Source organism: Elgaria multicarinata, chromosome 6 (genome assembly GCF_023053635.1).
Source record: "Elgaria multicarinata webbii isolate HBS135686 ecotype San Diego chromosome 6, rElgMul1.1.pri, whole genome shotgun sequence".
NCBI lineage: Eukaryota > Metazoa > Chordata > Lepidosauria > Squamata > Anguidae > Elgaria > Elgaria multicarinata.
The window spans coordinates 121,392,155-121,407,837 of NC_086176.1; the positions used below are offsets into that span (position 1 = coordinate 121,392,155).

General features: G+C 56.7%; 2 protein-coding genes across 2 annotated transcripts; one reads left to right on the plus strand and one right to left on the minus strand.

Annotated features, from left to right (window-relative positions):
- The first annotated feature begins 708 nt into the window (after positions 1-708).
- LOC134400395 (uncharacterized) lies at positions 709-4,880 on the plus strand. The gene is made up of 4 exons (XM_063128729.1): positions 709-1,095; positions 1,735-1,815; positions 3,760-3,909; positions 4,456-4,880. Exons 1-4 carry the CDS (start codon positions 756-758, stop codon positions 4,782-4,784), a joined length of 900 nt encoding a protein of 299 aa, XP_062984799.1. The 5' UTR covers positions 709-755; the 3' UTR covers positions 4,785-4,880.
- Positions 4,881-7,311: 2,431 nt separating this feature from the next.
- LOC134400394 (beta-1,3-galactosyltransferase 5-like) lies at positions 7,312-9,224 on the minus strand. The gene has a single exon (XM_063128728.1). It carries the CDS (start codon positions 8,914-8,916, stop codon positions 7,885-7,887), a length of 1,032 nt encoding a protein of 343 aa, XP_062984798.1. The 5' UTR covers positions 8,917-9,224; the 3' UTR covers positions 7,312-7,884.
- Positions 9,225-15,683: the final 6,459 nt, after the last annotated feature.

Sequence of the window (15,683 nt, forward strand, 5' to 3'; positions counted from 1 at the left end):
CACACGTGCGCTGCGGCTCGGAGCGGGGCCTGGCGGCGGCAGACAGGGCTCCGCGGGGCGCCCTCGCCGCTGGCGCGGCCACCAGCCACAGCCGCGGAGGCTCTTAAAGAACGTGCCCCTGAGCGTGTGCAGAGTGCCGTTCCGTCAGCAGGACGTCGTCCGTCCGGAGGGCAGAGGGCGCGGGGAGCCCCACCCACCCCGCATGACTGCCCAGGGCGCGGCCGGAGCAGAAGCGGCCCCGAGGCAGGCGCGCTGCAAAGCCCGGGGGGCCCGGAGCCAGGTGCGGCATCTGCGGAGGCGCAGAGGCGGCGGGAGCGGGCAGAGCCGGGGTCGCGGGCAGGGCTGGCGAGGCTGCCGCCGCCCCTCCGGAAGCGCAGCGGGCTGAGCCTGGCGGGGACCTGCAGGGTTGCCCCCCTGGCACGGAGCCGCGGGACCCCTTCATGGCAGGCGAGCCAGGTGGGCGACGGCCACCGCTTCCCGTCCTGCTCCCGCAGAGCGGGCAGACCTCTCCGGAGGGGCCCGGTTCTTGGAGGGCCTCCTGCCCTCGCCGGGGCGCCCTCTCACCCCGGGGCTGCAGCGCCTTCTCTTCCCACCCCTGCGCCAGGGCCGGGCCTGGGCTGCACCGGGCTTGGTCCTCGCGCGAGCATGGCCCAAGCGTTGCTTCGGGGTCGCCGCGCTGCGCCCCGCCCCCGGCCCACGCGCCTCCCTTTGCTTCTCCGGCTTCCTGCAGGTGCCGCCTCTCGGAGCCCCCCTGAATGATGCCCAGGGGCCGCGCGTGGACCTGGCAGGAGGTGGGCTGCCTGCTGGCGCTGGTCAGAGGCAGCGGGGCGGCGGCGCTGCTGATGGCCTCCACCTCGCGCCCCAACGAGGCCCTGTGGCGCGCCATCTCCGGGGGGCTGGCGGCCGCCGGCTACAGCCGCAACGTGGCCCAGTGCCGCTCCAAGTGGAAGGCCCTCAAGCAGGCCTTCTACTCCGAGTGGCAGACGTGCCAGCAGGCGGGGGGCCACTCTCCGCGGGTGCCCCCCCACTACAAGACCATGAAGAAGATCTGGAAAGCGGCCGGGTGCCCCGTGTTCGGGGAAAGACGCCTGCCAGGTAAGAAAGCCCGCCCCGCCGCCCCCGAGGGAGGGGCTGAGGTGTGTGTTTCTCCCTGGCCCTGGCTCGAGGCTTGCAGGATCCAGCGTTTGGTGGTAGGTGCCCGGGTGGTGCAGGGGGAGTTAAGAGGGGAAGTGGGCAGGGTGGGGGTGGGTGGGAGTAGTGGCAGCAGCAGTTGCAGGGAGTAGGGCTGAGCCCCTCCCCCCACCCAATCATTGGGGACCACCAGCCGTTCTGCTTTGAGCGACCTTTGCCTGCACTGTCTCAAGCTTTTCTTCTCAACAGTGAGGCCTAGAATCTTTTCTTAAAAATGGAAGCTGGCAGGCGGTGAATCTCCAGCGGTCACAAGGTCGTGTGCTGCCCACCTTGTCTCCGCACTCGCAGGCCATAGCTTAAGGAACCTGAGGAAGCCAGCCGCTGCTGGATCCTACTGGCAGAGGCCTGTGGTGGGCCCCCCTCTTGCTTGTCTGAGCCCTTCAGTCCCATCCCGACATCTCTGCAGTCCCCAAAAGCGCCTTGGGCAGTGCCCGCTGGTGTGTTTCTGGCGGTGCCTCTTTCCTGGAAGAGGGCCACTCTGGAAGACACTAGCGCCAGGCAGCATTTCCCTGTGACTTCCTCCCCCCACCTCTTTCCTTCCAGATCTCGGGAAGCTGCTGCCTTCGTGCCAGAACAAGCCCCACCCGGAGACTGAGGCATCGCCGCCCTCCCCACAGCCACGAGGTACAGCAGGCAACTCCATCAGGGCGGAAGGGGGAGAGTGGCCTGACCGTTCATAGGTGCGGAGGGGTGTGTGGGCACCAAGTGTGGGCACCAGAATCGGTCCTGAGTTGGGGTATTGGTGCTGGCACCTCGGAGGCCTGGTGGGTCAGTGACTGGCCATGTGATGTGATGCCTCTGTAAGGACCTCCAGGGCTGTGTGCCTCATGACGTGCTTGGGGGAACATGAGAAGAGAAGAGCCCTGCTGGATGAGACCAAGGATCTATCTAGTCCAGCATGCTGTTCACACAGTCACCAACCAGAAGCAGGATATGAGTGCGATAGCACCCTCCCACCCATGTTTCCCAGAAACTGCTGTACATAGGCTTACTGCCACTTATTACTGGAGGTAGCACAGAGCCATCAGGACCAGTAGCCATTGATAGCCTCCTCCAGGAGTTTGTCTAACTCTTTTTAAAGCCATCCGAATTGTGGCCAGTGCTACATCTTGTGGTAGCAAATTCTATAGTTTGAATATGTGCTGCGTCAAGGTTACTAGAAGCCAGCATGGATTTGTCAAGAACAAATCCTGCCAGACTGACCTGATCTCATTCTTTTATCGGGTAACCTCCCTTGTGGACTGTGGGAATGCTGTGGACATAATATATCTTGACTTCAGCAAAGCTTTTGACAAAGTGCCCCATGATATTCTGATTAACAAACTAGCTAAAAGTGGGCTAGATGGAACAACTATTAGGTGGATTCACAGTTGGCTACAGAATCGGACTCAAAGAGTACTTATCAATGGTACCTTCTCAAACTGGGGAGAGGCAACGAGTGGGGTGCCGCAGGGCTCAGTCCTGGGCCCAGTGCTCTTCAACATTTTTATTAATGATTTGGACGAGGAGGTGCAGGGAACGCTGATCAAATTTGCAGATGACACCAAATTGGGTGGGATAGCTAATACCCTGGAAGACCGAAACAAACTTCAAAGTGATCTTGATAGGCTGGAGTGCTGGGCTGTAAACAACAGAACAAAATTTAATAGGGATAAATGCCAAGTTCTACATCTCGAAAATAGAAACCAAAGGCACAGTTACAAGATGGGGGATACTTGGCTCAGTGTGGCTGAGCCAAGTATCATAGAGTTGGAAGGGGCTTTTAAGGCCAGAGTCCAACCCGCTGCTCAGTGCAGAAATCCACCTTAAAGCATCCCTGACGGATGGCTGCCCAACTGCCTCTTGAAGGCCTCTAGTGTGGGAGAGCCCACCACCTCCCTTGTTCATGGGTTCCAGAGTTGTACTGCTCTAACAGTCAGGAAGTTTTTCCTGATGTCCAGCCGGAATCTGGATAATACTTGAAGTATTTGGCACATTGCTGCCGTTGGTTGGAATACCCTGGGCTTTGTGCACCCCCCATTCCTGACTCTGTGATCCCTGTTTCCCATGATTCTTCCACACGGTTGTGTCCAAATGCACTCCATCCCACTGGCTCATTGCCTTGCTGCTCTCTGCCACACAAATGCAGCAAGGACAGAGATGTTGCCCACAGCCAAAGCACAGCTTGGAGTCTAGTCCAGGATGTTGGGGAACTCTGCAATGGATTCAAATTGAGTTCAGATTTGTATAAATCCAACCTACAGCTTCTGTAGTAGACTGCCTTTTCCCCCAGGTCACACTGATTCTGAGAACTTGCAGACCCGTTTTTCACTTTTTCTTTTGTTTTTTGGATTTTCACTAATTTGCATTTGCACAACTGCAAATTAGCACTAATGCAGCGATGCACAGATGTTAATGCACATTCCTGCAAATGCAAACGAGTGCAGGTAGAATGAAATTCTGGTTAAAAATCCAGTGGTGTCAGTGACCGAAGGACGCTGCCTGACAAGTTGTGGAATACAGACAGGACGGATTTTTAAAAAATCCATGCAGCTGTTATCACAGCAAGCCCTTTTCTGACTCTTGCAGGTTTACCAGCTGAGGGCCAGGAGACCCTGGTGGGGCTGGCAGGAGACCAGGCCCAGCCAGTCCCTGCTAGGGAGAAGGGCTCTCCAGAGGCTGCAGAAGAGGAACAGGCAGCGATGGGCCAGCAGGCCTTGTCTGCACCAGGCACGCCAGGTGAGTGGCTTTGTGTTACTTCGAGCTGCTCAGGTCCTTTTGCCCGGGGGGGGGGGGGAGCCAGCCGTGAAGGCAAAGGCCTCAGGGCACACAGCCCGGGCTCCATCCCCCACCTTGGGAGCAATGGTCTTGCACTGTCTGACCGGGGTTGGGGGGGGGTCAGTTTTCTGAAATGCTGCCCTGCTCTTTCTGCTGGGCTGGTCTGAGCTAGACTTCGGGGGTGGGGTGGGTAGAGGCCCTGGGAGGCTGGCACTCCATGCGCCCTCAGACTGCCTTCTGCAGGGACACCGTGATTGAGGGAGCAGTTTGGGGGTGCGGGACGTGAAGTGCCTCGGAGCCTTTTTTCAGGGCAGGTGTTGTCCTGGCATCATATCTCTTGGTAGGAGGGAAAATGGTCAAGAAGCCTATGCAGCATGGGGCAGATGCTTTTGAAATATAACAGGCGATGCTAAAAATCCTCACTTGTCTGCTCAGGCCAGGATGTGCCTCGTTTGGTGCCCTTGGGCACCCACAGGTTGTCACCCTTGCTGCTGCCTCTCCTTGCAGGGCCCTGCATGGTCAGCCTGCTCCAGAGCATGCAGCAGATCCTGGTGCAGATCCTGTGCACGTCGCAGCAGCAGCAGCTGCTCCTGGAAAGCCTGGCCAGCGACACCGTCTCTCACCGGCACTGCATTTCTGACAACCTGGTGCAAGTGGGTGAAAGCCTGCAGGAGCTGCTGTACCAGAGCCAGGACTGCTCTACCACCAACTGGGCTGATCCCGTCTACGGAGGTCCGTGCCAGGCCTGCTCCCCTGGCCTCCCGCCCACCTCTCCCTGTCTCAAGGTGGAGGCTGGGTCGCTCCCGGCCCCTCGCTGCTTGGCCCACCCGCCTTGAGCCGACCGACCCTGAACCCACCCGCCTTTGCAGAGGTTTGTGGACTCCGCACCAGGGACTCCTTTGGCATCTCTGTGTGAAGGCAGAGTCGATGTTCGCGACGCTACAGGAAAACCCTCAGATTTTTGTACGAGTTTATTTTTGTAATAAAATATTAAAACCAGGAAAAGGTTTTCAGCATGGCAGCCCCCTTTCCCACACAGGAATATCGGAGCAGCGGTCAGAAGCGGAGGACTATGGAAGTACTGGCTGGGCCAGGAGGCAGCGGGGGGAGGGGGAGGGAGGGAGGCCCGGAAGCGGCAAGACCGGCTGGGACGGTCCAGCTGATGGAGACGGACAAAAAGAGGCTGGGAAAGGCCAGGCAGATGGACGCAAAATCTCCAGTGGGGAGGGGGAAGGCGGGGATGGTGGTGGTGGTGAAGCACTGCCATAGACCCGGGTGTAAGTGGGTGACAGCCATCAGGGCCCCAATCCCACAGGAGGACTTGGCTGCACCCTGCAAGCGGAATTTGGGGTTGCAACTCCCTACCGGACCCCCTCTGTGGTGGAACAGCTGCAGAGACTGCCCACCTGCTCTCCCCTTACGCACGGTGGTGCCTGGCCCGCTGCTCTGGAGGCCCTGCTATTGGCCTCTGGCTTTGCCTGGAGCCATTTGCTGTTCCACAAGGCGCTTTTATGCATCTCTTGGATCCCTCGACTGGTCCAGGGAGGCAGGCGGCTGCTTTGAAACCATCCCATAGACGTCAGCCAGGCATGGACAGAATTATTATTATTATTATTATTATTATTATTATTATTATTATTATTATTATTATTACCCGCCTCTCCATCCTGATTGAGGTGAGGAACAACAAGTATAAAATACATAAAATATTGATCAAAACACCGCTTTAGGGTGGATTCCTGCATTGAGCAGGGGGTTGGACTCGATGGCCTTGGAGGCCCCTTCCAACTCTGCTATTCTATGATTCTATGAAAACTTCCTGAAAAACATACTAAAAGCATCCTAAAATTCCACTGGATAGGCCTGCCAGAAGAGATCAGTCTTTATAGCTTTCTTAAATGCTAAAGGACTTACGTTGATGAATCTCCTCTGCCAGGCCATTCCACAGTCCAGACTAGGCACACAGGTAGCCCTAGTCGAGCCTCGGAACCACCATCTTTAGGTTTTCCGACTCCAGCAAGGGGCACAGCTGAAGCAGGGGCTGCAGCCTCCCCCCCCCATCACCCCCAGAGATGCTTCCTGACCCCCCCATGCCAGTTGGTCGGCTGCCTTTCTTTTGAAATACCTCGAGCAGGGTTGTGCCCAGTTGCTTCATGAGATGGACACCTGCTTCAAGTGGGGCAAAAGGAAGAATGGCAAAGCAGGTGGGCACTTCCCATTGTTAAAAAAATTATTACATTTGAATTACACTTTATTATCATTTTATTTGAACAACACCAAACGGATTGGACACCTTGCATTTCACGTTGACTTGCAACAGTTCCCCACTGTGTGTCTGGCTGCCCCGAAGGCACAGCCATTCCCAGCTCTCCTAAAAGGCACAAACTCTTCTCCTGGGCTGGAGAGTGGAGGGGAAGCTGCCCCCCCCCATCCCCCAAGGAAGCTCCCTGGTTCTCCTCCTAGAAGGCCACCTTGAGCTGGGCAGTGGCCCTTGGTGGAAGCCCCACCCTGACTGACACCCCACACAGGTATCTATTTATTGCATTTATATCCTGCCCTTTTTTCCTCCGTAAGGAACCCAAGGCGGTGTACATAATCCTCCTTTCCATTTTATCCTCACGACAACAACCCTGTGACTGGCTCAGAGTCACCCAGGGAACTTCCTGGCCGAGTGGAGACTAGAACCCGGGTCTCCCGGCTCCCAGGCCCAATGCTCTTGCCACTTTACCACACTGGCTCTCCGTGTGGTATGTCTGGCGGGGGGTGGCGGCAGGGGAATCTACTCAGAGTCGGGGGGTCGAAGGCACAGCGTCTCCCGTGGCCCAGAGTTCTCCAACTCTGCCAGGGGCCCAGTTAAGGCACGTCACAGGAGGCATCACTGGCAAAAACAGGGCTGGGGCGGGGGGGGGGGGGGCTGGATCTTTAGCACCCCCTTTGCTTTTCCTGAGTTCTTATGGCTTTGCCAAGTGTTTCCTCAGTGTTCTTCTAATACTGATGACTGAGGCCTGGTTTCACATGAAACACATGAGGCAGTAAGCCTCCCCCACACCCTGCCTGTGCTGTACCATTTCAGGTGATGGTGTCACTGGACTGAATTGAAAACAACATTCGCTACCTAAACTAGATATTATGGAGAAAGATTCTACTCTGCCCTTCTCCCTGACGTACCCATTTTCTACGTGCAGGGATTTTAAAGAACCCAGCCCTCCCCAGACTTGCCTCTCCATGCAGTCGCCCCTGCACAATCAGCTCTGCCCTTCTGGCCCCCCCAGAGCAAGGTTCTCTCAAGGCGGGGAGGAGAGGCAATGGCGGAAAGGAAGTCCCCCACCCACCCCCGTCACAAGGCCCCCCGGTACTGGACCAGGTAGAAGGCAGGAAGGGTATGGATTCTGGGGGAGGACCTCCGTTCCGTGGGGAGGCCCACGCGTGGCAAGCAGAAGGTCCCCCGGGAGAACCCTGGGCATCTCCGGCTTGGGCAAGACAGCTGCTCCAGGCTGCTCACTCTCTCTTGCGCGCGCCGAGGCCTGGGACAGCAAGCATCTCTCAGAGGGACCAAGGGCCTGCCACAGTTAGGGCTGTAGCAGCCTGTCCTGATGAAGGGAGCGCTGAGGCTCAAGCACGTACTTTGCATGCAGGCAGCAGGTCCCACAGCCACTCTCTGGCAGCTCCATTTCAAAGGACTTGGGAGAGCAGCGCTGGGAAGGCATCCCATGCTCCAGATGCTGGGAACCTGCTGCCAGCCGGCCAGAGCAGACGGTACTGGCAAGAGGGACTCGGGACGTCAGGCAGAGTCTTGGGCAGCCCTAGGAGCGCCTGTCTCTCAGGCCAGGAGGTGGCTGCCAGGGGGGAGCAGCAGTGGCTGTGGCCAGTGAGGACACAGCAAAGCTCTTGTGGGGGCAGCACGGGGAGAGCCTCCCCTTCGGTCGATCGTGCTGCTCACTTCCACTGGGTGATCTCGAGGGTCTCGCGGCAGGCGCTGCGGGCCTCCCGCACGCTCTGGGTTGCGGCCTCCTGCTCCCGTGCACTGAGGTGGTGAATCACCATCAGGTAGCGGTAGTTGCAGAGCCGCCATCTCGCGTTCTGCTTGGCGAAGCGTGCGCTCGGTTGCAGGCGGAGGCCGGCCCGCTGAGCCAAGATGCCCAAGTAGGCGTCCTCCACGGGGATGGGGCGGACGTGCTCCGCCGCCTGCATGATCCGCCGGACCGCATCCAGGGACAGGATGTAGCCAACGCCACTGGCGTACGGTGGGTACTCATTCGGGGGGTAATCTTGGTTCGAAACGTACCACTTACTGGAGGGATGCCGGATGACTTGCCGCTTCTCCCGAGGGAAGAGGGAGCCGGCGTAGAGCCCCGTCTTGATGGCGTTCCTCCTGGCCAGGAACTCCGGCAGCCATTCGGTGTTGACAAAGCAGTCGTCGTCTGTCTTAAGGACATAGCTGGGCCGGCACCGCTCAAGAGCCCACTTGAGGCCGTGCATCACTTTCAGGGTGAGATTGCGGTAGGTGTCTAGGTAGTTCCCAACCAGGATGTCCCTGAACTCCCGCTGCTCCTGCTGGACCTGCCAGGCAGACCCCTCAGGTGTGGTTTGGCCAATCAGGAACACTGCCTGCCACGGGTAAGGCTGGCGCCTGTCTTGGGTGGCCCAGGTCTTCCGGATCACCTGCCGAGGCGCTGCATTGCCTGGGGCTGAAGTCACGAGGATCAGGAGCACCTGCTGGGGCTCGCAGTGTGGCTCTGAGCGAGCGCCTGAGAACAGAGGCCCAAAGTCCACGCCCCCAGGGGCTGAAGCTGCCGCTACAGGATGAGTCCTCTGAGAGGGCCCCTGCCAGGCAGCAAAGAAGCGGGCAGAGGCCTGCCGCTCCCTGTGGGTGGCATTGGGCAGCAGGAATAGGCAGCAGAAGAGGAATGACAGGACGGCGCTCAGGCAAAACACCCTCTTCCAGCTGCAGGGACGCCCCAGGGCCATGGGAGAGAGGCTGCAGCGCGTGGCAGCCCCAGCAGTCACATCCTGTTGCTGAAGGCAGAGACGCCGAGATGCCTTTGCTGGCCTTCCTGGGGCACCACTGGCGTGCGCTTTCCTAACTGATACAGGCAGTCCGGTCAAAGGGCAGCTGCGAAAAGGAGAGCCAGTTGCAGCCAAGGTCTGTGTTGGATTAACCCGGCAAAGTCTAAAGGGTGATCAGGCCTCCACGAGCAGAACAAGCACTCCCCAGGATGGAGCCCTCAAGCCTTTGGCCTGCATTTCAGCTGAGCTGACTGAGCACGCGGCAAGGGCAGGTCCCCTGGGAGGAACTGGGGAGCCACCCTTGGGTGTTCAGCCGGCCTTGGCAGATTTGCAGCGGGGGCAGTGGCTCCCTTCTGGCTCTTCCTGCTCTGGACCACGTGTGTGTGTCCCGCCCCCCCGTCCCACGCCGCATGTGTTTCCTAAGCAAAAGAAAAGACAAATCTCAAGGTGATGCCACCAGGGGAAGAGGAAGGGTGTCACCGCAGATGCCGGCCACAAGCCTTCGTGGCTGCGCAGGCCCTGCACGACGATACACACCAGAAGTGAAATGCCAGGTGGTGCGTGCTGCTTTTATCGGATCCATTTCCAATCCACCCAATAACTATCGTTCTCTAGGTGGAATCAAGGATGGCGCCTAATCGCAGTGACCATCAAAGCCAATGGAGCATTCCTTCGGCACCGATTCAAGTTTATGGAGCAGGCTCCGCAGCGGCCCCTCGTTTCTGAAATTCCCCGCCTGGAAACCTGCAAAGGGAAAGGTAACGCCAGCCTCAACACCGGGGCTGGGGAAGCAAAATGCACGCTTGTAACGCACCTCTTAATCATCTACAGAGCAGGGTGGGGGGACCAAGGTGGCCTTCCGGATGTCGTTGGACTGCAACTCCCATCAGCCTCAGCCAGCAGGGAGGGGAATTGCAGACCTAAAACATCTGGAGGGGCATCAGCTGCCCGTCCCTGGCTCTGGGAGCCTCCACAGATGTTCTCTCTTCTCTCTCGTGCTGTTCGTGAGCCAGATACTCCCGAGGAGAGCCCCTACGAGGAGGACGGGGGGGGGGGGGGGGCAGACAGCAAGGCCACCGGGAAGCTGCCTGCGAGTCCAGAGCGGAGCTGACCTGCAAAGCCAGAGGCCCACACCAGGGGCGCCTCCGGTCCGGCACACGGGCCCTGGGCCCAGGGTTGGTGCTCCATGCATGGCCGGGCCCTGTCAGGGAGCTCCCTGGCACAGGGCTGCGTGTGGGGCTCCTCTGAGGCTGACGCCTTCCTCGGGCAGGTAAGAGGGTGGCGGGGGGCTCTTTTCGCAGCAAGGGCTCCCCATTTCCTCACCGCCGTCTTCAAAGGGGCTGTGGAGGAGCAGCATGTCGGGGTGTCCCCCCACCCCGTATTCTCAGGTGGGAGCCCTCCCCGCCTCCCCATTGGAGGGGGCCTTTAAACTCGGGGGGGGGGTTGAAGCCAGGCGTCCGCCCCATGGCACTCCCCCCCTCGTTTCAGAACAGCTTCGGGGGAGCCCTGACTGCCCTCCCCTCCCCGGGATCCTGGGCGCCCCCCGGGAACGCATGGAAAGAAGCCCCTCCGGGGGACCCCCGAGGCCACTTGGGGGGCGAGGGGCTCCACCCGCCCCCACCCCACCCCACCCCTGGGAAGCGTTCCCGGCCAGTCAGGCTCCCCTGGGGGCGTCCAGGGGACTGGGGGCTCTCTGGGCCCCCGGGGTCTTTTTCTGCCCCAGGCAGGGAGGGGTCACCACAAGCCCCCGGGCGCAGCGGCGCTTGTTCGTTGCGAGGGGCCTCCCGCCAGGGGGCGTTCCTGCCCGCCTTCAAAGCACCTGGTTGCCTAGGCGACGGAAACTCCTTGGCGGCGCCCGCCCACTCGCTTCCAAGGTAGAGGCCGTTGGCTGGCTGGCTGATCCCGTCGTGGCCCAGATTGACGGCTCAATGGCCAATCAGGAGAAAGCAAAAGTGGACGGCGCGTAGGGTGGTGCGTTTCCCTTATGCCGCCCAATGAAAGAGAGACACCGCAGAGACAAGAAAAGGAAGACGTGGCCCAGGGAAAGGAGGCGCCGCATGGCGAGTCCCTCTATAAAGAGCGCTCTTGTGACGCAAGGCAGAGCGAGCCTCCAGGGGGCTCCGTACGACGACAGCCCTGCAGGGTGGGACGCTCGGTGGCCCTTCGCGCTGGGGCTGGGCGGGCTGGGAATCCTCCCGCTGCTCCAGCCCAAACCCCCTCCTCAGGTTGCAGGTCCGTCTCCCCGGAGCCCCCTCGTCCGACCCTCGCTCCCGAATGCAGCGCCCCATCGCGGGCAGCAGAAGCCCCCCTAGGCTGCCCTGCCCCGCGCGACGGGTGGCTCCGGAGGGCCAAACAGCAGAAGCCGCAGTTCTAGGGTGACCCCATGGAAAGGAGGACCGGGCTCCTGTGTCTTTAACAGTTGCATAGAAAAGGGAATGTATTTATTTACTAGTTACATTTCTATAGCGCCCCATAGCTGAAGCTGTCTGAGCGGTTTACAAATTTAAGACAATTCAAAGCAAAACCATAATATAAAATACAATATAAAAGCACAACCAAGATAAAAACGGCAGCAATGCAAAAATACAAATTTAAAACAGAAAAGTTAAAATTAATGTATAGACTGTTAAAATACTGGGAGAATAAAAAGGTCTTCACCTGGCGTCTAAAAGCATATAATGTAGGTGCCAAGCGAACCTCCTTAGGGAGCTCATTCCACAGCCGGGGTGCCACAGCAGAGAAGGCCCTCCTCCTGGTAGCCACCTGCCTTACTTCCTTTGGCAGGGGCTCATGGTGAAGGACCCCTGAGGATGACCTTAGGGTTCGGGCAGGTTCATACACGCGAAGCACCTGGTGATAAAATTCCCTCTTCATCACAACAGCTAATGCTGCAGGACCTGTACTCTTGACCAGATACAAAAGACAGCAGGGCTCCTGCAGCTTTAACTGTTGTGATGAAGAGGGAATTTTATCACCAGGTGCTTTTGCTGTTGTTTATTCGTTCAGTCGCTTCCGACCCTTTGTGACTTCATGGTCCAGCCCACGCCAGAGCTTTCTGCCGGCCGTTGCCACCCCCAGCTCCCCCAAGGTCAAGTCTGTCACCTCCAGAATATCCTCCATCCATCTTGCCCTCGGTCGGCCCCTCTTCCTTTTGCCTTCCACTTTCCCTAGCATCAGCCTCCTCTCCAGGGTCTCCTGTCTTCTCATTATGTGGCCAAAGTACTTCAGTTTTGCCTTTAATACCATTCCTGCTGAAATTCCCTTTTCTATGCAACTGTTAAAGATACAGGAGCCCTGTCCTCCTTTTCATAGGGTCACCCTAGTATTACTGGGACTGATACATAAGAAAGGCCTGCTGGATCAGTCCAGGGCTCCACCTAGTCCAGCACTCTGTTCACACAGTGGCCAACCAGCTGTCAACAGGGAAACCACAAGCAGGACGTGAGCACCACTGCACCCTCCCTCCATACTCCCCAGTAACTGGTGTACGTAGCCTCACTGCCTCTGATACTGGAGGTAGCACAAAGCCATCAGGGTCTAATAGCCATTGAAAGCCTTGTCCTTCATGAATTTGTCCAATTCCTTTAAAAGGCATCCGAATTGGTTGCCATCACTACATCCTGTGGTAGTGAGTTCTATAATTTAACTCTGCACTGTGTGAAGAAGAACTTCCTTTTTTCTGTCCTGAATCTCCCACCAATCAGCTTCATGGGATAATTGGGTGACCATATGAAAAGGAAGACAGGGCTCCTGTATCTTTAACAGTTGTATTGAAAAGGAAATTTCAACAGGTGTCATTTGTATATATAGAATCATAGAATAGCAGAGCTGGAGGGGCCTACAAGACCATCGAGTCCAACCCCCTGCTCAATGCAGGAATCCACCCTAAAGCATCCCTGACAGATGGTTGTCCAGCTGCCTCCTGAATGCCTCTATATGGGGAACCTGGTGAAATTTCCTCTTCATCACAACAGTTAAAGTTGCAGGTACCCTGCCCTCTTTTAAATCTGGTCACTCTAGTATAGCTCCTGCAGCTTTAACTGCTGTGATGAAGAAGGGATTTCACCAGGTTCTCTATATATACAAATAATACCTGCTGAAATTCCCTTTTCTATGCAACTGTTAAGGGTACAGGAGCCCTGTCCTCCTTTTCATATGGTCACCCTATCGGATAACCCCCAAAATGTCTCTCTACCCACATTCTCCACACCATGCATAATTTTGAACATCTTTATCATGTCTCACCTTTTCTGTAAGCTAAACCATTCCAAGTGCTGTAACCTTCCCTCATAAGGGAGATGCTCCAGCCCCTTAATAATTTTAGTTGACCTTTTCTGCACTCTTTCTAACTCTACAGCATCCTTTTTTAGGTGCGGTGACCAGACCTGTACACAGTATTCCAAGTGTGGTCGCTGCCCCATAGATTTGTATCAAGTGAGTATGATCTTGGCAGTTCTGTTTTCAGTTCCTTTCCTGATTACGCCTAACATGGAATTGGCCTTTTTCACAGCAGCTGCACTCTGGGTTGACATTTCCCTTGAGCCGTCCATAGAGACACTTTCCATATAGAGAAAAGGGTTGCATGCAACGCGGCCCCCACCTGTGCCAGCCAGCCAGCAACTCTGCATCTTGGGACGTTGGGCCCATTCTGTGCGAGGCCTGGTGGCAAACCCAGCCTGCTCCCCAGGATCTTGTCTCTCCTTTGCATGCTCTGCCCACTCCTGGCCCAGGCCGTGAGGAATCCATCAGTCTCATAAGCTCTCTCCTAGCCAGCCACCAAGTGGAGTAAGAGAGAAAAAGCGCCTCTATAGTAAATCAGGGAGAGATAATTAAATTGCTATTCAGAATCAGCAGCCAGGCTCCCAGGGTGACCATTGGACACTGCAAATGCTCCCAGAGTAATTCCAAATGCTCCATCCATCATGTCCACAAAGTGCAGACCGCCTGGCTCTGGAGGCCCCACAATATTGCCCTGGCTGGCAGCTTCTCTGTAGGAAATGCCCCCCCTCTAACCCATGACAGGCAGCAGCAAACAGCCGGTGGGGATTGTGCCGAGGGTGGAGTGGTGCGAGAGAGGCCGAGGAAGGCTTCCGGACCCCCAGTGCCAGGGTAGACGGTGAATCTTAGCAGGTGTTCTCATCCCAGCAACCCTTGCCGAAGCTCCACATACTATTAAAACACACAGCACACCTGCGTTTGGTCCTTGATTGCAGCCCCTCGTCCTAAATAATAATAAAAAAACCTGCCATAGTAGCCCCCTGCCTCTCGACACCCCCGTGCAGCTCTTTCTGGCAAGCAGAAGCCTCTTCCGCCCCCTGTAAAACGAGGCTCGTTCGCCTTGGCCCACAGCAAGAAAGGAACCCCAGCCAGCAGGGCAGGGAAGCAAAGGCAAACTTCCTTAGACAGGGACTTGGGCCCAGTGGTTCGTGTCAGTTGTTGAATATTTGATAATCTAAATAGAAAATTTATTTATTTATTTGCAATATTTATATACCGCTCCCTAGCTGAAGATTTTGGAGCGGTGAACAAATATGATTCTATAATTCTATAAAAAGGTATGCAGGGCACTGTCTGGAACTGTGTGTGTGCTTTGTGTGTGCGTCTGGGGCATCAGCACAATGCGTGGGGCCGGCGTGGCATGAGGGCCCCACTGCCAGGCCAACGGAGCTGCTTGGAGCAAGGAGCGGACGGCCAGCTGCTCTGCTGACCTTCCACCTTCAAGTGAAGCAGTGGAGGGCCAAACTAACCCAAACCTGTGGGAGAAGAACAGGGAGCGACCTTCTCCCTTCCCAGGCTCCAGGCAAGGAAGGCGTAGCGGCTGTCTGAGTCTGCTGCAGCTGGAACAAGGGTGTCTTGTGGCACCTTGAAAGTTATGGTGGAGCCATTGTGGCTGGCATGGGTTAGGCCCTCCTGTAATTGTGTGGCCTGAGTAGGGAAGGGGACAGAGAAGGCCAGCCCGGGTCCGTGGCTTGTGTCCTTCTCACATGGCCTACTGTGGCTGTTCTAGGGTTGGGGTCGCCTCGAAGCAAGGTGAGGCCTAAAGCCTGCGAGAGGGAAGGATCCTCGCCCAGGATGGGCAGGAAATCACGGAGGATACAATTTTAGCACAAGGAAGGTCTCCTTCCCCTCTCTCTTCAATGCCAGCATGTTTATCAGTGCTATTTTGCCTAGAGCCTCTGACATAATTTCACAAACGACCCGTCTGTATTTCTGACATTTCATTTCCCTCTGTCCTCACAGCTAGCGCTTTTTCTCCTCTGCAAACATTTAGAAAACGCAGCGCTGTGTAGGCAGAATTCTGAAATGTCAGTACATTTATGAAATGGCCACATGCTTCCCTGTCTCCCAGGCCAGGGTCTCTTGGCCCCAGCTTCTGTTTCTGGGTTCTGGAATACCAGCATGGAGCACAGAAGGCCAAACAGCCTTTCTTCATACAGCTCATTTTGCAATGCCTGATTACGAAATGACCTTTTGTGGTGCAAAAGTCATCTTCTGCTAAAATATGACACACGTGGGCAGAGGCTTAAACTTGCAATTCCAGAGAATAATAAAGATCTAAAAAACAAAGACAGATGCTGTTGGATTGATCATTAGTCCAGAGAGAGAGAACACTATTTATGAGCTTTTCAATCGGCTTTTTCCTCTTATTTAACAGTGGTCAGCAGAGCACCTTCCGCCCTCTTCTCTTCCCTCCCCCAACGCTGCAACTTGGGAGAGCTGTGAAGCAC

Coding starts and splice junctions, on each gene's coding strand:
- LOC134400395 (XM_063128729.1), top strand. CDS start 756: ATGATGCCCAGGGGCCGCGCGTGGACCTGGCAGGAGGTGGGCTGCCTG. Junction 1,816..3,759: donor GCCCTCCCCACAGCCACGAG/GTACAGCAGGCA, acceptor TGACTCTTGCAG/GTTTACCAGCTGAGGGCCAG. Junction 3,910..4,455: donor GTCTGCACCAGGCACGCCAG/GTGAGTGGCTTT, acceptor CTCTCCTTGCAG/GGCCCTGCATGGTCAGCCTG.
- LOC134400394 (XM_063128728.1), bottom strand. CDS start 8,916: ATGGCCCTGGGGCGTCCCTGCAGCTGGAAGAGGGTGTTTTGCCTGAGC.